At 39.8% G+C, this 22,894-nt stretch overlaps 1 protein-coding gene across 6 annotated transcripts in view; it reads right to left on the bottom strand.

The window, feature by feature from the left end:
• Positions 1–22,894, bottom strand: part of CNKSR2 (connector enhancer of kinase suppressor of Ras 2) — a 219,820-nt gene that overhangs the window by 165,937 nt on the left and 30,989 nt on the right. For all 6 annotated transcript variants that reach the window (XM_087757718.1, XM_087757720.1, XM_087757717.1 and 3 more), the window contains exons 2-3: positions 16,897–17,060; positions 4,550–4,752 (exon numbers count right to left, since the gene is read on the bottom strand). In XM_087757718.1, coding sequence (XP_087613844.1) covers positions 4,550–4,752; positions 16,897–17,060 — 367 coding nt within the window. The remainder of the gene's footprint in view (positions 1–4,549; positions 4,753–16,896; positions 17,061–22,894) is intronic.

A 22,894-nucleotide genomic window follows, 5' to 3' on the forward strand; every position in this document is an offset into this window, starting at 1 on the left:
TAAGTAACATGGTAAAATCCTAACATAATTTTGTTAGAGATGAAAAAAGTAGTTTAATTCTCAAAATCCTCCGTGAGTTCATGGTGCTTTTAGAGCAAGAAAGCCATGAATGGATGATGTATATTTAATTCAGAAATCTCAGTGAGGCAGTGAACACTGACACATCCACACACAAAGCAATACTTTTACGAAGTGGTTTTCAGGTGGACTGTAAATGTGTGCTGTAAGAACAAAACCTTACCTGGGATTAACAGAAATAAATATGTCTAATTTCAATTTCAATTAAATGTGCAGATACTACTGGACATACTACTGTACAGAAAAAAATACTTTTATGAGGTTAGAGAGAGCTTAATGACATGAAATTACAATGAATTCATGTTGTGGATCCACAGTAGTGAACTCACAACAGTAATCCTACTTTAATCATACATTTTAAAAAATTCTCTCTGTTATACCTTATGTTTAGCTTGAGGGACAGAAAACTTTTTACCTCAATTTTTATTTTTAGATCAGCTGCATACATGTTTCAATTGTGTTTTTTCGTCATTCGTTCTAATGGTTTTCTTTAACTATTCAGTTTATTTTCCTTTCACCTACATTTTTTTGATTGTCGGCATTCCAGTTTTCCTAGATCTTTGACTACCGATTTTATATTTTTGAACACTGTACTAAAAAAAAAAAAGAAAGATGGACTCATTACATTTGCCACTTGGCTTCCAAACTGTAGGAGACTTTGTGGTCAGGGGTATAAAGCAGAGAGCTTTCCTTGCTTGACCAGAGTGCTGCTTAACAGTATTTATCTCCCTCCTGCTTTGATACCAAACAATAAATTCACATAAAATGAGTTGCCCAAACTTTGAAGGCAAGATTGTGTGTGTGTCCACTGTAATTCAAAAGAAACATTGAGAAATACATTTATCAGAACTGCTATACATAATCTCAGCAAAGGAAGCACATTGTGCAGAAAGCACTGAGGTTTCCTCCCCAGGATGGAGTGTGTCAGCCCTGTAAAAGGTGCGAGAATTTCCAAGAACCTGACACATCAGAGAATAAGGAGGATTAAGAAAGATGGCATGTATTACTATTCCAAAGAATACACTTTCCAAGAATTACAGGCATAAAGACTGAAAAGAACACCAAGGATTTAACTGGAAGTCTAGAACACCTGTATGACTGTATATGTTATTCTCCAGTTCTTGAGAAGCATCACTGGAGACATTTCGATGCCAAGTTGCTTTGAATATCAGATAAGTAGTTTGTTGCTATAGCCTAAAGTGTGGTTTTCCATCAGCCTAAGAGCTAAGTTAATTGTCAAGTGGAAATGCACCATACTTTCACAAAAGACTCTCATAGTTTTTCAAGAAAGCACCAATCTCATCAGCAAATTGGCTTGGAAAAATTTGAAGATTAGCGAAAGAGTATAAAATCAAACATTATTAAGCTAAAACATTTTTTTGAGGTCTTCTGGAAGAGAAGATAGATATGGTGGGCTGAGAAAGTTATAGGAAGTTAAAATCAGTCTAAAAAGTTTAAGGACATAATCTATTAGTGTGATGACAGTTTCTTTATAGGACGTTATTGGAGAGCTATTTCATATTCCTCAAAATCATCAGCCAACCTCTTTTGAAAATAGCTAGAATTCTCCACTAACTTTTCCAGTTCCTAAATGAAACTAAACCAGAAGACTTTTAAAGCCTGGCAATAAAAGCTACCCTAATTTTCAGTAAAACTCAATCTCTGACATACATCTGGAAGTAGGACTGCTCCAGGCAGAGACCTGAAACAAAGAGCGTCCTTGGATTGGCCCTGCACAGTGGCACTGAAAGAGCCACAGTGAAAGTAACTCAGCAGATCACAACCCTCGCACTCCTTTTGATAATTGTGCCTGGCCTAACGAGGTCCTGAGAGATTGTAAGCATCTTACAGAAACATCATAAGGGGAGAGTTCGCTAGAGCAACAAGTGAAGCACAAGTCATATGGAGTCATCACCATTCCCTACACATAAAAAAACACATCATTGCATTTCTAAGCAAGTTGGAGCTGCTGCTAGCTGCTTTTTCCAGACATGAACTAAAAAACGCTGCACAGGGGCAGCCTAGTATGGCTGTTGCAATGGGGTGGATAACCCTAATAGCCACTTTATTCCTCCTAATGGTTTGCTCTCCCCTCTCTCGCACCCCAGATACGGAACTGGTGTTAGAAACCAACCAAAAACCTAGGATTTGGGGCCAGATTTAATAGTAACAGCTGTGCAGAATAAAATCAAATCCATGTTCCTGACTTTAAATTATTTTTAAAATCTTTCTATCTCCCCCTAGTGGCCCCAACAGCTTCTTAGAAGGAATATAATAAGCAGAATCCTATTGATCTCCAGATATTCCCATTTCCTGAGAAAAATGCAGTCATCATCCTGCCTTCATCCTAATTTGGGGGCTTCACAAAGAAGGAAGAGCAAACCTAACCAAAACATCCACACCCTCATAAATCAGAAAAGTCTTAGAATGTTACAGAAAACATTTGCCAGAACCAGGTGTTTAAGCTACACAGATCTTCAAAAGGACTTCCCCAGAAATCTGAATGAAATTAAAATATCACTTCTAGGAAACCTTATTTGGACACTAAAGACAGCATTGCTAAAAGTGGGCTACCACCATGGCTGCCTGCATTTTTAACATCTTGGAACTCCTACATCTGATCAGCTGTCATTTCAGATAAATGCAAAAGTCATTTGGCATTTTACTGGGAGTAGAATCAATATGCCTGTTTTTAGAAATTATTTTAGAGATCTTCCCCCACCAACAGTAAAACCTGCTAACAGAATTATCTCTGACAAATACTACATAGCTGCCTTTATAAACATAATTTTACTAAGAGGTAATTCTCAACACATTTCTGAGCTACAAACAAATTTTACAGACTGGATTCGTCTTTTAGTACTAAATGTGCATAATTTGGTCGCAGTGCACAGTACTACAGTGACACATTAGTGCTCAGATGCAGATGTTTCCTAGCATCAACAACTACTTTCTTCTTGAAGTTCAATTACTAAATTCATATTAAGATTCCTAAAACACATTGTTTTTCAATGTTAAACATGTATATATATGAAAGTTTATTTTTTAATAGCAGACTATTTTATGCAAAAAGAAAAACCCTCAACTTTGTAACTAACAGTCTTTACCCATTAGCCACAATTCCAATGAGAAAACAAGCAAGGTTATTTCTAAATAGAAAGAAGTGGCAAGCATTGATCTGTCTATGCAAAAGAACATGGTTTTCTACTGTTCTTTCTGTTTTAAAGCCCAGAATGATACACTGTTCTCTGCCAAAAGTGATTTGCAGGGAGAAAAAGTGAAGCCTACAGGTCTTCCAAGTAACAACAACAGGCTAAAGACAGAGCTAAAAATATATTCCCAATTTTTCAAGTCTGAACTTGAATACTAAACTCTTTCCATGACATCGTATTGCTTCTCTACACATCTAATGTTAAACATCTAAATAGAAATTTAGGAGCCCAACTTTAGGTACTCTGGTTTTGAAACTTGGGGAAAGGCTAGAAAGGGAGGAGAAAAGAAGCAGCAGTGGTAGCTGCAGTCTATTGAACAAAACAAAGAGTTCGCAGTTTGGCTTAAGGAATGGAAAAGATTCATGCTTCACCTAAACCTTTGATATGGAAATCATTTATGGGACAGAAGCCAGTTTTCCTCAGGAAAATGAAACACAACAAAACCCACAGCAGTAAACCCTAACAATTCTGTCGGATTTTAAGTATTACACAAAGATCATACTCTGAACAAAACTTCAGCTGCTGGATACAAAATAAGATACAGTTTTAAATCAAGATAAGCATTTTATTTTCGCTGATAAAAATGGACTGTGATGCATTTTATAAAGACATACAGATAGACTATTAACAACTTCAGGAGTTTCAATGATCATCTTAAATACCTGCATATTACTCTTGCTATCATTAGAAAAATGTCACTATAGGTATAGTAAAGGAGAACACTTGAGTCCTGGTCCCACACACTTCCTAGGTAATAGAAGTAAAAGTATAAGACAGTTCCAATTACATCTACAGTTTCAGAGCTATTTCACTGCCATTTAAAAAACATAAAATGCAACATGGATGTTTATACACACACGCACACACACACACTGGAAGTATATATTGACAGCTTTATAATGAAAAGTATGATCACATTTTTGTGAATTTGATGCTATCAGAGCAATGAATCTGAGTTATGCAGGTCAAAGTGTTCTTCTATATTAATGGTAAAGTACATGTAGAACCTAATGATGTCATTCTGTTGCTATATGGTATTTCCAGATATGTGTAGGGTTGCAGTGCATTTGGAAGTATTGTAGTGAAATGCTATCTGAATTGCATGTTGACTGAACAAGAAAAAATTGCTACAAACATCCTCTCAGAATTTGTAAATGAATTCTGCTTCCAATTCAATGTCTACATTATGTTTTGTAAAGAAGTTGGGGTTTGTGCGTGTGTATGATCTGGTTACCTGTGACACATTTGGGAGATTTTACCTGTCCAACCAAGCCAGCAGACTTTTAGCTGCTCCAATCAGATCCACTACTGACGTCAGAAAATCATTCGGTAACTTGCGGCTGGTCCTTCCATCATAGTGACCACTCCTCCTCCTCCCAGTGATGAAGTTCTGCAGATTTTTGGCAGATGCATTCAGTTTGTGAGAAAGGGTTTTTAGATTTTCTGTTTCCAAACCATAGTTCTGCATTGAAAAAAAAGACAAAGAAAAGAAAGTTAGCTTTGCAGCTGAACATGAAGTACCAAGAACAGCAAGACTGCTCTTCTGCTTCAAAACCTAACCATTCCTAATAATTAAGGTAGAAATACACCCACTCATTAGTTTTTAAATGTATGGCATGTTCTGTTTCTAAAGTGCATAAAAATAGAACAAAAGAAGAGCAAAATTATGAGTGATCTCTTAGCTGGTTTTAAGTGCGCTGAGAAAAACATCTCAAAATGAAGAAAAAATGTAGTCTGGAAGATTGATTTACAAAGCAGTGCATCACTCTCAGTAGATCTGATGGTTCTCTCAGCAGATCTGATGGTTAGGGATCAGTCCCTCGTGCCCATACTCACACCAATTCCTAAGATCATATTAGGCAAGAGGGTTTGCAACTAGCAGAAGTATGCAGTATGGTCACAGTGTGACACCAAATTGCTTTGGTTTTGTTTCAGTGAAGGAAGCATGTTCATTACCTTCTTTTTATTCTTGTTAGCAGTAAAGGACCACCAGAATCACAAACCAGAGAACACAGTGCCACTCTGCACAATGTCTGTGTTGCCCTTTTAAAGTTGAGTTATGAACTTTGCTTCCATTCAAGAGTAAATTCCTTAAACTTAAATTACGTTGCTCAGCTGTGCAGCAGAGACAGAAATAATTATGCAGAAATATTAAAAAATAGCACTTGAAAATCCTTCAAAATACAAACAATGCTGAAATGGCACTAGAGAATGACCTAATTTAATGTTCAATTACAGTATAATATAGTACCATCAGTGATTTGTTATTTCTATAATAGATTTGTTTTCCTCACAAATGAAAAGAATAATAGAGTTCTTTCAAAAGAGATCTTCTTTTGCCTTTGTAAAGGAATAATCCATTGCATAGACTTGAGCATATTATTCCTGTAAGAGAAAGTTGGGACTTCTGAAGGTGCTCCTTGCCTTAACCACATCGCAGGGTTATAACAGGGGGTGCTCACAACTTGTTCAGTTGATGACGGGCTACTTAATATCAAAGGTCGACCATTTCCTACCACAAATGATGATGAAGTAGGATGCAGAAAGCACCTCAGCTGCAAACAGGAAAATCCACTTCCTCATGACATCCCCTGTCCTCACCAGCTCTTATCCCAGGCCCCCTGGTTTGGCCCCCACACTCATCTGTCCATAAGGAGAAGAGGCAGGAGAAGGGATATATTTGCCAATGCTAATTTAAGACTGATGAAGCTTATTTACCTTAGTCTTTCTTCTGTAGGAAATATGGGGGAGGGGGGGTGAGATGATTATTTACAGCAGTTGTCATGCTCCTAATCCAAACCATCTACTAAAAGAACTTAATCTCCTCTTTAATTATACAGGGACTTCAGGAAGATTACACTGAAGCCAGCCCCGGAGAGCCCCCAGCCCTCCCACAACGTCCACTCCCAAGCAAATGGGAGATCATCCTTTCCAGAGAGACTTCAGCACACGGCTTGTCTTCCATCTCCCAGCCAGACCCTCTTTGTGCTTGCAAACCAAACACACTTCGTGAGGGAGCCACTAAAATGACAGCCATCTTCCCACAGCAGAAGATGCACTTTGGGACTCAGCTTAAGGGGGAAGTGACCATACGCTAAGGTTATGTTTTAAAAATCTCTACTGTAACTTCTGAGAGTGTCCATATTTTGGGCAAGGAAGATTTTGCGGGCATGTTTCTCAAATGCACAGTTTCTGTGTAGACACCGTCCTCTGCCACCACGTTCAGTTCCCAATTAGACAAACTGTATGTTTGGGCAGTGACTTTTCCACCATGTAAATATTCGATAACAATTATACAACTGATAGAGTTAGGTTATAAATAAAAAATTACAAGATGAAAACAATAAATTAGGATGGAAAAGTAAAGCGTACTTTATTATGCAGCTAAACGATTCATAACTAATAACTTATTAAATCAGTCCAAATTAAAGAGATAAACATCGGATAAAAATAAATTTATTTTTGCTGCGGTTTTCTGTGGTTGCTGTGGCTGAAAGAGCACAATGGAGATTGAGGGTTCAGTAGGATCAAGTTGGGGGAAAAAACAGGTTTGTTCTTATTTGATTCTGCTTCTTCAGCATCTAGCTCATTTTGGCAAAATTAACGGGGGAAAAAACAAATGAAAGATATTCTGGACGAAAGATACGTCACACAAAATGTCTTACAGATCAGCCAAACCAAAACCCCACCACAAGTGAGCCCCACGACACCCGTGCAACATGGCTCTCACCTCCCCAAACACGGGGGGAACAACCGCAAACCGCAGGCTGGCCACAGGGCCCCTCACAGGGTTTCCTTCTTTCTGACACACCGAAACACTGAACTTCTTAATTCAGGGGGCTGTTACCAGGAAGCTGAGTGCGATTATCGAAATACCACGCTTGCCTTCAAACCACATGAGGCAAACGCGAGTTTCCTCAGCGGTCACCACACTGCACCTCCCAGCCCCCCTCAGCCCAGGCGCCTCGCGTTCACCAGCGCTTCAACGCACGACCTGCGCTTTACGCCTGACCTGGCAGAAGAGGCCTGGCTCCCTGCTGCAAACGGCTGCCCCTCGCCCGCCCCAGCGCTGAGCCGCGGAGGAGACCTCATCCCTCAGCACCAAAACTCGCTGTCCTTCGTTAAGCCGGGGGTGTGCGCGGTGAAGGAGCCGGCTGGGCCCGGGGCACCTGCTCGCCTCCCCAGCCAGGCCCCATGCAGGGCCCACGGCCTGGGGGCTTCTCACTGAGGGCCAGGCTGGATCCAAACGCTCCTCCTCAACAACCCCAAATTACTTCACCTCCCTCTCCATTTCCCCACTTTGTCACCTCATCTGTACCTCATCTGCACCTCATCCGCCTAGAGAGGTGGGTGCTGGGTACCAGCCACCGCAGCGGGAACCCCACCAGGCAGCCTACAGGCCTCCAGTCCCACCAGAAAGTAAAACATGCAATACTGAACACCGCAGACCGAGCAAAAAGATAGTAAAAAATTTATTCTATGACAGGAAAATAGGGTGCATTTGTTTCTTTAGGAAATCAGCTCCTATAAAAGCTTAGTGGCCTCTTGTTTCAAGTGATGGACACCTACAGGCGTACTCTTTCAGATGTCTTTTTTCACTGTCAGATATATGGAAAGGAAGAGACAATGTTAACAGATACAAAGTCTATTTTCACACATATTCATCAAATGTGTGTGTTTTCTTTAACATAAAAAAACTGAGGGACAAATTTAATGCCTAAACAACATATAAAATCCAGTCTTACATGAGGAATGGCACTGATTTCAGTAAAGTCTCCACCTGTAATATGAGACAGATACGGCCAGGGATGGAAAACACGGAGATAAATTTCAGGCAGAATATATTTTTGGGCAGCTGTGTTTATTGAAGCCTTCAAGTAGAAGGATCCTAAAACAGCAGCCAAGCTAACAAAATCCCCACTTTGTTTATCACCAATATTTCTGGCCCACATTAAAAATGAACAAAGAGTTGCATGTTCTAATATTGGAAAAAAGCTTGCTGAAATAATAACTGCCAAGTTTAATCATACTTTATATGTGATAATATACTATTAACAATATGGTTTTCTTAGAAACACACTGCGTTTATTTTCAAGCAACGTAAGAAGATAATTGCAGGCGAAGGAGACAATTCTTTGTTTTCCCCTTCTCTGCATTTAGCCGGCACTAACACAAGTTACGCTTTCATTAGCCAAAATAAATTTACAGTCACTGAAAGAACCACAAAGAAATCTCTGCATGCTTGTAGAGATTACGAGAAGTGAAGCAAGTCTACGCATCCGCTTTCTCAACAAGAGGCCACAGAGCAAGAGTCTCTTCAGAGACACCCCACCTCAACAGAAATGGCTCTAATGGAGTCTCTTCTGGCAATCACAAAAGAAGAACTTGATGAAGCTAAGCTACACAGAGTAATAGCTTGTCAGCAGGTGTTCGAACTAAAGGTGGTGGGAGCTATTAATAGACATTTTACCTGCTAATTACTTTTCTGTGGCTTCACATGACAGTGTGAGTGATGAATTGCAGCTCTTTTCTTCACATGCTGACAAGCAGTAGCTCTAATCACCACTGATGAGTTTTGCTTTTTTTGTTGGTGAGGGGAGCCAGCCTAGTCCCTCTGCCAGCCCATCCTTGCACCATCACCACCACAGGGTAGGAAGAGAGTTCGGTAACCAAACTTTGGAAGTAAAGTGAACCTTTTGTGGATTAGTTTGATCAATGTTCATTAGTTGTTCGTTCCCCCCCAGTTTAAGAAAAAAAAAAAAAAAATCAGAGCTCATTTCATCTCTTTCCTGTGTTAAATTCACTTAACCCTTGCTGGCAGGGAAGTGCACTGCACACTGCTAACACAGGCTAAAAAGTAAAGTGTCCCTAACTCATAGTGCTAACTATCTCTGCTGGCTCAGACAGGGTGTGTAGAAGCTGTTGAGACCTTTAGTTTAGGGTGTTTTTACGCTGCCCATTGTGAATGCAAAGACATCTCAGCTAACTAAAAAAGCCAAGCTCAGGTACCAAAAGATGTCCGGATCTAAACTCACCACAATACACAATACAGACATAGCCACAGTCTCATTAACAAATCCAGAAATCCCTTAGAAGAGATGTCTCGAGCAGAACTTTTGTGCAACCATGAATGCCTCTACATCTCCAAGCACAAAGGACACATTAAGTTCAAGGACATCGTTTGACTCCTACAAACAATCCAAGACAGAAAAATGAGCATATGGCCCCTCTGCCTACCTCCCCAAATAACTGTTTCTTCTCTTTCAGCCCAGAAAGCTGCTGGAAATCATGTGGAGCAAAAGGCATGCGGCAACCAGTGCTAACTCTTACTGAAGAGACACGAGATGGGAACTAAGATACTACTGTAACACTCATGCTTGGGGGCAAAAGGAAAATAGAAACAGTTTTTCTAGGCAGGCAGAGCAGATAGCAGTGCATATATCGATTAATTTCTGCTGCCCCTCTGGAGAAGGCAACCATGACTGTATAAACTACAGAAGGTAAAGGTTTATTTTAATTTGGTAAATATTTGTTGCCACACACACAAACATTATTTTTAAAGAAGAAAAAAATGGCAAACTTCTGAAAAGACAAATATTATAGTCTAGATAGCTGTACTGTGTAATAAATGATGTGCAGTGTATAAATAAATTATGTGTAAAGGAATGTAACTTCTCAGCTATGCTTGATATCTCTCAGTAATATGGATAACAAACACAAGGATGAAATAATAATTTTTCTTTCTAATGCAACTTTTAAAAAAGTCTTTTTCCACTTATTCACAGACTGAACACAGGAGTTTTAGGTAAGAATAGCATATGACTGCTAAGAAATGGACTTAAGATAACCTCAGGCAAGCTTAATTCTGCTCCTCACTATTTTTCAGTGCTTTCATCTTCCATATTTAATTCTTGAGCATCATTTCTGTATGTAATATTTATTGCTTTTACACAAGCAACTTGGAAACAGTAAAGTTCATAGAGTCCTCAGTTCTCCGGAAGCCTAGGGAAATTTTTAAATGAATAATCAAAACAGCATCACATGGATACCACAGCACATGGCAGCCATTTCAAAACCACGCCTCAAAATTTGGGGCTGCCAAAAATTCCCCAAGAAAAATTCCAACCTTTGTCTCCAAAGTTGTTTTTAAAAATGAACAAAATGCCTCTGAACCTCATTCTCCAAAACACTTGGCTGAACACATCCCACAAAGTATGAGGCAGACAGCTTACCAGCCCAAAGTTGCGAGCAACTGAGAACACAGCTTGTCATATGGAAGGTGCCTTATGTAACTTTATACCTCATCAGATCTGCCTACAACATATATTTCTAACGACCCTTCTTCCAGCGTCACGAAATGCCAACACTAAGGTTATCTCTCTTTCAAATAGCACTGACATATGGGGTAATTTAGAAGTGCACAACACATGATCCTCACACATCTGTTTCATAAACACAGAATGAGTAGATAAGGAGAAAAAGGCAGATAGCTCAAATGACACTTATCATTTACTGCAATTATTAAACATATACTGATTAAAGGCAAATGGTTTCAAAGAGTATAAATATTTGTCCTAAATGTTTGCTGTCAGAAAAAACTCAGGTGCATGATACTTATAGCCCTGCAGAACCCGGGAAAGATTGATAATCATCATCATCATCCCCTTTCCTGAAAAATGCCCTTCTTTTTCCACAGCACAACCAAGCAACACATCAAAAAGCCAAGCCCTGGTTATGCTTCATAGCACTAATAGAGCAATTATATAACTATTCTTCTTACTCTTATTCAATCAGCAGATTCTGCAAGACCAAGAGCTCATTATTTTTTTGTTTTTCAACTTTCTCATGTAATTTTGTCCCTAGCCAGCCAAGTGCTCTTGTTTCTCCAGCATTCAGCTACCTGCTACATATTCAGTTACATGCATTTCACAAAGTCTTAAACAGCTAATCAGCAGTTTCAAAAAAAAAAAAAAAGGAAGTAAGTAGATTGTTATGAACATACCTCTTTGAAACATTGTACATTGTAACAGCCCTTTTTAGCCAGTCTGCTTTTAACTAGGTCCCTTCCAACCCAAACCATGCTATGACTCTATGAACCAGGGCATGTATTTCGCACTTGCCCAAAACCCCAAAAAGCCCAAAGAAAAAAGCGACTAAGAAAAATATCTAGGATCCTTAACTGATGCTTGAGGCATGTGGGAGGAAGGACATTCACCCTTTGCATATAGACATATTTACTGCCTTTGGCATACCACAGAGTTTACTGCAGTTCTGTATAAAAGATCTACTAACAACAGCAACAAACATTTTCAATATGATCTATATGAGCTATCAGAAACCCTTTAACTCCTTAGCTTTATTGATCTGGTGATGGACTTCAGGATTTCCTTTTCTGCAGTTGTTAGCTCAGACTGAAGAAAGGAAGGCAGATGATATATAAGCAGAACTTTAAGTTGCAAAGGGCAATAGTAAAAAGGGTAAGTAATTTTTCTGCTGTGAGCATGCAGAATATTAACAATAAATCCCAACTTCCATACATACAAATCTCCATTACGAAATGAAGTCTTCCTCATTTAGCACTACAGTGATTAAGTCTAATATTCACTATTACTGACAAAAGTAGTTTCAAGATGTGACTAGTGATAAGGGCAAAGGAAAGGATTTCTGTGTGAGAAATGGCAAGAAGATGAAATTAAGATAAAAGGCATAATTCTTAGGAGGAATCAAATCATTCATGGGTAAAGTAGGTCTATTTTTTACATTCATTTGCATTTAAATGTTATGTGTTAGTGGTAAATGATAAGTAATTTCATGCTGTTAGTGCACACCAATGTTTTCTCTGCCAAATAATAATGCTATTTCATCTGCTGCAATCTTCTAGCTTTACAGATTCAAATATACAGTGCATAATAAATTCCTGTGCAGCCATAGCAGATTTAAATAACTAGCATGAAACCAGTACTGAAAACAGTATGCTGTACAAAGCAAAAACTGTTGTGTTTTGCTTTTTAACCAAACTCTATTCTACACAAATGCAGATTCCCTGAAGAAGTATTTTGCAAATTCACAGGGACTTTACTAAGTTCTTTGGATATGGAAAGCTTTAAAGCATCCAAAAGTTATTTGTGAAGTTTTCTAAATATTCTTATCTTCCCAGAACAAAATATTTCCCACCTCAAGGTCTCCTTTTAAAAAATATTTTAAAATGTTCAAAATCAAACGAAATTAATCTTCATTCAACCAAAATGTACATGATATTTTGGAGAAGTAAAGCAAAAAAAAATCCTCATGCATGAAGGCATTGTGGTGATATGTAGGGCAAACTAGATCGTTTTCTTAAAGATGGAATAAGAAATCTTTGGCTATGCAGTCTTCAGTCTTTGTATTCTCCAGACAGCAAGGCAAAGGGTAGCATTTTCTTGGAAAAGCATGATACCAAGGAGGCATAAAATTTAGCGTCCATTGACACTCAGCAAAATATGGTCATACCCAGTTTTGATAAATGAAACTCCATCTCCTGACAAACAGATGATGGAAAAAGAATTACATGCATTTCCTTGCTTTCTGCAGCACAGTTAGTTAGGTATTTCAGCAGCTACAAGACCTCCAGATGCCCTCCAAACCTGAAGACTGATACACTGATCTGATAGCATTATTTAAGTAATCTGTTCTTCAGTATGCATTTCTCTTTTCATAAGCAACACCTCCATCTTTCCTCAATTTACTTTCTGTTGGCATTGTTTATTCACATCCAGTTCTTAAAGCGACCACCAAAGAAACAAGGCTTGTCACATTTTATGTATGGATGAAGGTCTGCTACACTGTTGTTTGTTACTGATGAAATGTAAAGCAGTCTTAGACTAGCTTCACTGCCACACACATACTGAAAAGGATCATGTTGAGGCTAGATCTGGGTGGTAATTTTTATAAATGATGAACAAGCGTATGTTTTATCATCTAGAAGTAGCCTGGAGAAAAAATACCACAGTACCTAACTCAGTACAGTTTCTCCTGTATCTCTAGAGCTGGACATGCAGTTTCTTAGTTTACCATTTTTCAACCAGGTTTGAGATGTCAATTATTTTTTTGAGATTTTCTCAGTATGAATAAACATGCACGTCCACATCAAGCAGGAATCTACTTGTTGGTGCCACCAGTGTGATCTTGGTTCATGTCCCAGTTTGAACAGAGAGGGAAGGACAAGAGACGTGCCTTGCTGGAAACAGAATAACTCTACAGGCATATATCCGTCATGGTGGTTTCTCAAGGACTGATTGAAAACCATGCAACAGACTCTGAGCAGCAACAAAATACCATCACAGACCTCACTACTTTCTTTTAAGCGCAGAGAACATTTCATTTATCTTGCCCTTTCTGACATACGGATTTTATAAAACACAAAACTGCACCGAGGCAAGATAATCTATTGAACATGCTCCCGCCTTCACAGACTGAAGGAGAGAGGGAAGAGACAAACTACATTAGTTACGTTGCCCGCTCTCTCCTGGAGCACGTTCAGCTGCAGTGATGGTATGCGGTATGTACGCCCCCACCATTATCAGCGAGCATGACCTGTAACAGCAGTAGCAGCTGGGCAAAATCTTTATTCCTCCTTCTCTGAAGCACCACAGGAAAAGAAAACCTGCGAATCTCACCCCCGGGATGCTTGGTCTCCTGTCAAGAGCACAGTATGGCAGGCTGGCAGCCAAGAGAGACTCTACTCAGATGGGTAGCACAGGCCACCATTTGTTCTCTCATCAGCTGACGAACACTGGAGGATCCATTTGTTGCAAGTGCTTATGACAGGAGGGGAATACTGTGAGAGACCATAGCCACCCACCCACCTTCTGTCAAAAATCAATAAAGAACATGCTTTAAATAGTGCTATCAATCATAACTGGTCCCCAACTACTATTGCAGCAAGCAGTTTGTCTATTTAGTGCTGTTCAATAGCCTCTGCCTGGGTTAAGGAGGTCCCATGCTCTCTCCATATCAGCCAAATATGCTTGTTCAGGCTCTCCACTTTCCTCCAAGAAGAAAATGTTGCCCTGTGAACTACAGGCATGCAGCACAACCAGCTGGTTTGCCATTTGCCATATCTACAGCTGACAGGGCAGAAACTGCGAGCAGAAGTGTACCCCAAAAAATGCTGGGAAGGGGGGCAGGAAGAAAGCAGCTCTTAAAACACATCAGTTATCAACACTGCAGAAGCTCTCCTCATTGATGGCAACTCTGTCTTGGAAACTCTCCCCTGCAGAGTGAGAGCAGGAATGAACAGTGGGAGGTGGTTCTGTTCCCCTCATTGTCCTCAATGCCAAAAACTGTTTAGGTGGTTCCTCACTAACTTGGAGAGAATGGGAAGGAGAATCAGAAGTGACAATCCTTTTGTTTTTTAGTGATTAGTTTAAAATCAATCAGAGATTATGCTTGCAAGGCAAAATTAACATTACTATTCCTATCTCATCATGCCACCCAACATCTCCAGCATCCAAACAGATCTTAACTCAGTTGGATCATACACATGTAACTCATGCCAAATTCTATCGTGAAAGCTCTGTCGAACTCCAGCGAAACAGAAAAAATAATCAGATCATTTTCATTAAAAAAATCTCGCACAGTGACTACCTGCACTAGCAGTTATCCTACGCTGGAGAGTCATAGGCTTAAAGTTCTCCTAAACAATACAGTCAACATTAGAGCCTGATTGGAAGAATGGGCAAGCACTAACCAGGACAGATACTTGCTGATGCAATAAAAAAAGGAAAGCCTGTAAGTATAGGACCAATGTAGCCAAAAGGATTGTCTCTGAATTAAATTTCCTAAGAGGTTTATCTGATTGGTGAACAATAAATTCAAACTGAGTCCACTAAAATCAATTTAACAATCACATTTTTTATCCCTGAGGAGCCATCAGGAGCCATTTGTGAGCCTGCAAAAACCTCAGCTTAAGTCAGAAGCTGTAATCTGAATGCATGCTGTTGTGTTTCAGTGATGAAGTTTTCTTTAAGATGAACTCAGAAAAGCAGACAACACTACATATGCAACAAGGACCAGGAAGGTACAGACTTGCTGCCTGAATTAAGGATGCATTGTTAGCCTCCGCTACAAATTCCTTATTTTGTATTCAACTTAGTTCCATGTACTTTTGCCTAAGATAAGGGAGCTACAAAGACAAGTTGTGTTTGTTTGTCTAAAGATAACATCTGTAATTACATACCCAGGAAAAAAAGAAATTTCAGCTAATAAACAACGTTTTGTCTGTGAAAATAGATTATTTTTGACACAGCCACAATCTGCCTCCCTGTATGTCTGGGAAGAATGGTCATCGGTGTTCACTCTAACTTAGATTTTGTCTCAGTTAATTAAAGCATTTACTTTCTTGTTTCCTTTTGCACTGTCTGATGAGAAAAATACTTTGTGAATAACTCTCTATATGTTCCCTTCTGTATCAGTAGCATTTTTTTTACGATTGCATCCTTTCCATTATTTAAAAAACAAATAGGTGAGTCAACTTATTGCACTGAGCCACTTTGCAATGTTATTAAAAATACTACTCTAAAGAAGAGAATCTAAGATGTGTTTAAAACCAAATGTCTTCCTGTATGGAAAAGCTTTTCTCCCCTTTTTTACTTTTTCTTTTGCATTTTTTGTTTATATTTTTTCCCTCTCTTTTCTTCATTACCCCTCACATCTATCTCCCAAAGACGCAACAACAGAAAAGCTGCTGCATACTGCGAATCCCCAAGCTCTTCTGAAGAGCCTTTCAGCCTACCATCTTTGATTGCCTCTACTGGGATTCAGCTTTCTTAAAGCTGCTTCTGAGGCTTGGAAAAGCAGTATGCATTAAAAATCCACAAAACACCACTTTAGGCAGTCAAGTACATCTTAGCAGAGCTGTGCACACATCCTTCCTACAGTGGAGATTGCAGAGAGTGTGCTCAATCTATCACTAATCTTTACAGGCACATACAAAAAGTTTGTAAGAAGGGTGAAGTCAGCACCGCACCCCTCACCGAGGGGATAATCCCAGTTATGCATGACGCAACCTGACTGAAAAGACCATTACCAAAATCCCTCTGTATGCTCCATCAAAGATGCATGTATTATTTATACATAAGATAATTATTTCAGTATTTAATCCTTTCTACTGTGAAATACAAGCAGCAATGTTTCAGCAAGCTCGAATAATCATCTAAAACACAATTTGCAGGAAAGGATCAGTGAAAAATTACATGGTTAATATCAGGACATTTTGTTTGTAAAGGGCAACCGGCACTCAATTACTGCATTCACGTATATAGCTATTTTATATTCCAAACCAAACACAGTCTAGTTCTTTTGTGATTTCAGATAAACTTTTCTTCTATAAAGACAGATATGCAAGCCTTAAATCTCCGATACCAATTTATTTAACAAGCACCATCCTACCAGTAGATCTTGCTCTTTATCTAGCCTCCGGTTTAAAATGTTCAAATCGTTCATACATTACATGTCAGGAGTTTCTTGAACTACTTAGATAGTCTTTAGGTCTAGAAATTTGAATACACAAACCGTGAATATGCAAACACAGTTCACTCCCCAACCCAAGTTGCCCCAATAAGTTTACCAGTGCGCAGAGCAAGTCTACTGCTTCCAAGATAAGCTCCTGATGGCCAATTCGTGTGACTCCAAGATCTTCCAGTTCTTGATGAGTAATGCGTAGCAGCTGGTCACCACTGATCTTCTCTCTCTCAAAGTTCTTTATATATTGCTGCAGGCAATCATCAAGACCTGCAAAAACAGGACGGAAGAATGGAAGAGAAAAGTTAGCAACAGTTTGTACTGGCATAGGAAGTAAAAATGGGCTGGAACCAAAAATCAAGCCAACAGAGGATACTTGCCCGATCTTCAAGACAAGTATTTCAACATTACAAAAAATTTAATGCTACCCAGAAATCTTAAGATTTGGAGAGCTACGGCAGCCATGGCTTTTCCACCTGTGGACAATACCAACCACTCCTGAACCCCAAACAGAGCCCTGAATTCTTGTAGTATATTGCATTGCCTATCTGGCAGCCCCTAATAACAGGTATGTTAGCAATGCCTCCATTACATCTGGGAGGGGAAAGGAGAAGAGGGAACAATGGAAGGGAGGAAGACTTGCATCCTTCTCTAGGTGCAGCATATCAACAGATGCTGTTAATTATTACAGCACTGTAAGAGACTGGAAACAAGGGAAAGCATTTGTGCCAGAGACAAACTCGAAGGGAATAATGAGAGTGTGAATATGCTTAATGCCATACATCCAGGAGTGACTAGTTATCAGTGTCTCTTAACCTCGCTCCCAGCATACCTCTGCCATGGTAGGTGACATGATGGGGAGGGCCTGCTGGAGATGCCTTCAGCTAGGAACCCATCTCTTCATGGGACACTTGACTGCCCCGTGCAGTGACACACAAAACTGCAGAGCCACATCATAGTGTCTCTCCTACTCCAAGACCGTTCATACGCTGCTGAGCCACCTGAAAGTTCACAGATCATGCCAGCCCCTAAAACAAGCTGCAAAGAGCTCTAGAGAACAAGAAAGGTGGTAGCACTGCAAATGCATAAACTGGGCCCCAACTGCAACAGCAGATCCAGCTCAATGTACCTCAGTTCAGAAACTGTATGAAGCCAGTCACAGCACACAAATGCTTACTGAGCATGAAAAGCCACTAAAATCAAGACCTGGATGTGTTCCCCAGAACAGAGTAACTGGGGAGCAGAAACAGGACCATTGTGCCAAAAAAGATCCTAGAAGTGCATGCAATACATTTGCTCAGGACATGGATGAGCGCAGGGTTGTACAGGACCAGGTCCTGCTTTGGGAGCCACCCCTATTCTAGCTAATTCAGTTTGATTTTCAGTCTAATGGCATGTAGCTGACTACACGTTTTTGCCTGGAGCAAAGAGCCCTGCAGAATGTGAGATAATCCATCATGCATCTCTTCCCCATCAATCTTTGCCTAAGAGGGCCAGACCAGCACAGGAAAGCTCTGCAGCATGTGCATCCCTGTGCCAAGGGGATAAGGAAGACTGTTGGGTATTTGGTAGTCCATCTAAAATTTGTGTCTGAATATCTTCTGATGCATCAACATGACTGCTACTGAGTAGCAGGATTTGACAAAAACCTGAATGCATTAATTTAGCTGCTTCTTGAGAGATAGCACTTTTCTGATGGTTGTCTTCAAACAATCCCTAATGCTGAAAAGACATCTGCTCGTTAGGTGGCAAGGAAGTGAGAACATTTTTACTTGCTAATCAAAATGTCTGAAAAATCTGAAGATACCTGGAGGAGAAAAGATCGATCTGACTGCTGAGCCCCAGCTATGTTGTAAGAGCCCCAGCTTATAGCATAAAGCTTCTCTGAAACTGGTTTTGTTGCATTTTTGGTTCTTATTCACCTCCAAAGAGACTCACATGAGGAACATGTTGGTACTGCAGGCAGGGATGCCCCAGTGCCAGGCCAGCCTGCTGTTTCTGGCTCGGCCCTTCGGCAAGCGTCACCCACACTCTGTCTCTGCTACAACACACCAGCACAATCTCCACATGGCTTTAACTTCTAGAATTCAAACACCAAAATTAAACCACATGCAAACACACTGTAAATCAAATACTCCAGGCCCAAGACACAGGAGCAAGTCCCCAATTCCAGCAGCCTCTGACCACGTCCTTCCAGAGCCAGCGGCCTGATTTCCTGCCTCCAAAACAAAGCCACTTAAAGGTCTAGGTTATCAAGCATTTGGAGCTATGCCTTCCATTCGTTTCCGTTTCTAATCAAATAGTTGCTCAAATCAGTCATATAATCTATTAAACAAAATGGTGATCCAGGACTGATCATCTATTGCATCTTGCCACACAGCCTGGTTCTCAGATGTCTTTGACTGGCTTGTGAGGAGCTAAAAATTGTTCCCTAATTCTCCAACAAAGAAAATACAAATGGTTAAAGTTTCAGTAAAAGCAATGATTCTCCTGAGTTTCATTCCCCTGCAGCAGGGGAAACCGAATTATCAGAACCACCAAGACTGATCCATAAAATGACTTGGTTGCCACACATATGCACAGAAAAGAAGACAGGAACTCTTGCTAAGGTCAAAACAACACAGCCTGCTGCTGGGGTGCCCCACCGTATTTTTGATATTTTTTCCCTTTGTACTTAAATAATGAATACTCTGCCTTTGGCCTGAGAACTGCCTGTTAATCAAAAGTAACGTTTCACTGTAAAAGAACACAATACATGCAAGATCTTAATTTCTCTCTTTCTTAGATACCACTGCTTCAGAACATGTCAAAGAGCACGAGTCCTGCATATTCATTCCCAACGCATTTCAATGGGAGCCCTCAATTCATCCAAATGCTGCCATCTCTCTCTTACAAGCTAGGCAATGCTCATCATTATTAGCAAATAGACAAGCAGCAATAAAAATCAGGTATTCTTCTCTGCCTGACACCTGAAAGTAAGGCCATTTACCAAGTCCCAGTGCTATAAGAACTCATTTAGACACTTAAATTTAGGTTGCAGAAGGAAAAAATTTTTCTCACATCTTCTTGAATCCACTTTACTTGTTCACACACACGAGATACCATTATCTTGAATTATCTGACGTGAGCTTTCTTGATTTATCCATATTTGTACGTATTTTCTCCCAAAGCCCTTCTTTGGCCAAGTTTTCCATCTGATATATTAATTGTATGAACTGTTTTACAAGCACAGTTCCATGTATAATGGCATTTATTTTTTGAAAAAAATTGAATATTCTTGACAATACATAAAACATTCCATCTAAAATACATTAAAAATAGGCCATAGATGTGCTTTTGCTAAATGACTAAAAAAGAAAGCAGTAAGTACTTCTGATATTCCTGAACTTAAGTCCCACACTGCTTACATAGACTGCTGAATGAGAATAATAACATTAAAACATTCAACGTCATCAGGTATCAAAAAATTAATTCCCAGCTAAGAGACTAGCAACACAAATCCAGAATAAGACATGACAGATGCACTTAATAAACACTTACTGACAGTTAATTCTAAATAAAACCATTACTCTTCCTTTTCCTGATATCTATGTATTTGTGTCATTCAGATGTAATCTAGACAGATGCATGTAGTTCATATAGGGTACGAAAAAAATGTAAGTCAACGAAAATACTACCAACAATTGCTTGACTCACCAATTTCGTAAAAACTACAGCCAGGAAAGAACAAAATAATTTAACTGTAGATTGCGTGACATTTTCAGAATAGCTTGCCACAATTACTTCCCCTCATCCCCTAAATAGAACATCCTTTTGAAGTGATTTATTTCTGTTACTCTATTTCTTAATTAAAGAGCAGCAATTCTTTTTGTAAACAAAACTGTGCACAGATAGGAATTAATAATAATACAAAAAGGCCGCCAGCATTCCTCACCCACACCTTTTGTCCCCAGAGCCACCGCAGACAGCCCTGCTTGCCAGCAGCTGGCCAGCTGCTGCTGCGTTCAGATCAACAGGAGGGGAGCTGCAGGGAATGGGCGTTCCTGGCTGATAATGCCATTTAACTTGGGACAGGACAAGACGTACCAAAAAACATCAGGTGCCTGGGGTCCACGGAGACACCCTGGAAGCTAACAGGGAAGGCACAGCTTTCTTAAGAGCACTGTCTTTTACGATATTCTTGCAAGTCCAGCATCCACCCAACCTCAATGTAGTCAGGAATTTTTCTAGCTGTCAAGGTCTGCTCTGCTTCTACCCCCAGATGCCCTGGTATCAGAGGGTGTCGCACAACCCATGTACCACAGGAATTCCAGCAAATAACTCAGTTTGATGCACTATTCCCTGTTCCTGGCCAGGGGTGCGATTGAGGTTGCCAAACACCTAGCAGTCCTGGATATTTCAAGAACAGTGGCCTCTGTCCAAAAATCAGGTCACTATTATATTCTGGATGTATAAGGCCCCGAAGTATATCACACAGGTTTTGTGATGGCAATACACAAGTAACAGTCTCATATTCGGCAACTCTGCTCCTCACCCAAAATAACCCCAAGATTTTTTGAGTCTATATGAAGGCACAGATGTTCCAATAATAAAAGAGTTTAAAGTAAAACCGTATGATGGTACTAGTCTTCCTTTTAGACCTACTCTTTAAAGGAAACACTGTATAATGTAACTTTTTGTTCTTTTTTCTTGAAAGATTCCTCATCTCTTCCTCCAGAAATAACACAGACCTCCAAGGATGCTAACTACTCAAGCAGCACTCCTCTGCCCCACATGCTTTCCACCTGAGTTTATCAACCACAGAGTCTGGCAACACTGTCCAGATCCTACTACACACTCATTACCTGGCTAGTCTGACTGGGGCCCAGAAGAGCATTTAAGATGTTAAGTTAATACATTGCACATCTTTGTCATCTAGCATACCCCTGAGGTGTTACGTACACAGATGGACTATTCTGTGCATTAACAGAAAAGAAGCAACTCTCTTCATTAAGTTTAAAGCAACCTCTACCTCATCTGTGGGACTAAACAAATAAAAAACAGTAGCAAAAGTAAAGCAAGCTCCTTCAAAAGAAGCTGCTCAGAAAAGCCAGTGCTTTTAACATTAAAAAAAAAAAAAACTTATCTAGAAGAGAAGTTTCCCTTGCAAGCAGAACACACTGGAGCTGTTTTTTTCCCCTACTCCGCCACTGAGTTCTACCTTGTGTGAGCCAAGTTAGAGTTCATCAAATCATTAACAATTTTTAATGGCTCACTGATGTGAAATTGGGCAAATTTCTATGCAATGAATTCCTTTTATTACAACGGCACAGTAGAAACTGATCAAGAAATGTTTAATTTTTTTACTTATATGATTTTCTGGAATAAGATTGCAAGATGGAGTGCTACCCTCGAGGGAAATCTTCCGTGCTTGCAATCTCCTAACTAATAACACAACTGCACACTTCATGATCTCTCTGAGGTACTGTCTTATTTTGATGTGTGTAACAGGTTATCTTTTGAAAGAAGCAAACCGACAAACCACCCTGTAACTCAGTGTCAAAACAGGTTATGCACAGCTGTGGTAATCCAAAGTCAAATGACCCTCTCCATGAAATATATACTCAGGTTCTGATCCCACAGTCTGCTCCTCCTCTCCAAGCAGTTCAGTCTTTCCTTCCACCTCTAAGAGACTAGAACGTATTAAAGTAGACTTTTTCTATGGCTAGATCTGAACCAAAATTTGTAATCAGCTGCTCAGATATACATGAGAAGACACAGTTGTAAAAGCAGTGGCAACTAGGTAGAATACTCTTCCCCAAATTGGTGGCAAAAGAATTTTTCCTTAAGGTTGGAAAGCTACAGTGACGATAACAGAGTTTGTGTCCTTATCAGCCTTCTTTTCAGTTTGGAGTTAAGGGAAAGATGATGAACATTACAGGTTTAATTATCATCCTGAAACTTTGACAAGGGAGTATGCTCCCCTGGTAAATCGGAATGAGGATGCAAACTGACAACTTCCCTTGGCAAGCCCTTGTTCTGTAAACCCAGCATTTGCTGAAAAGCAATAACATACAGACAATACATGGAATAATTTTGCACAGGAGGGATAGACACACAGCTTT

Source organism: Nipponia nippon, unplaced genomic scaffold (assembly GCF_047370975.1).
Source record: "Nipponia nippon isolate SJK-2023a ecotype South Korea unplaced genomic scaffold, ASM4737097v1 scaffold_2, whole genome shotgun sequence".
Taxonomy (NCBI): Eukaryota; Metazoa; Chordata; class Aves; order Pelecaniformes; family Threskiornithidae; genus Nipponia; species Nipponia nippon.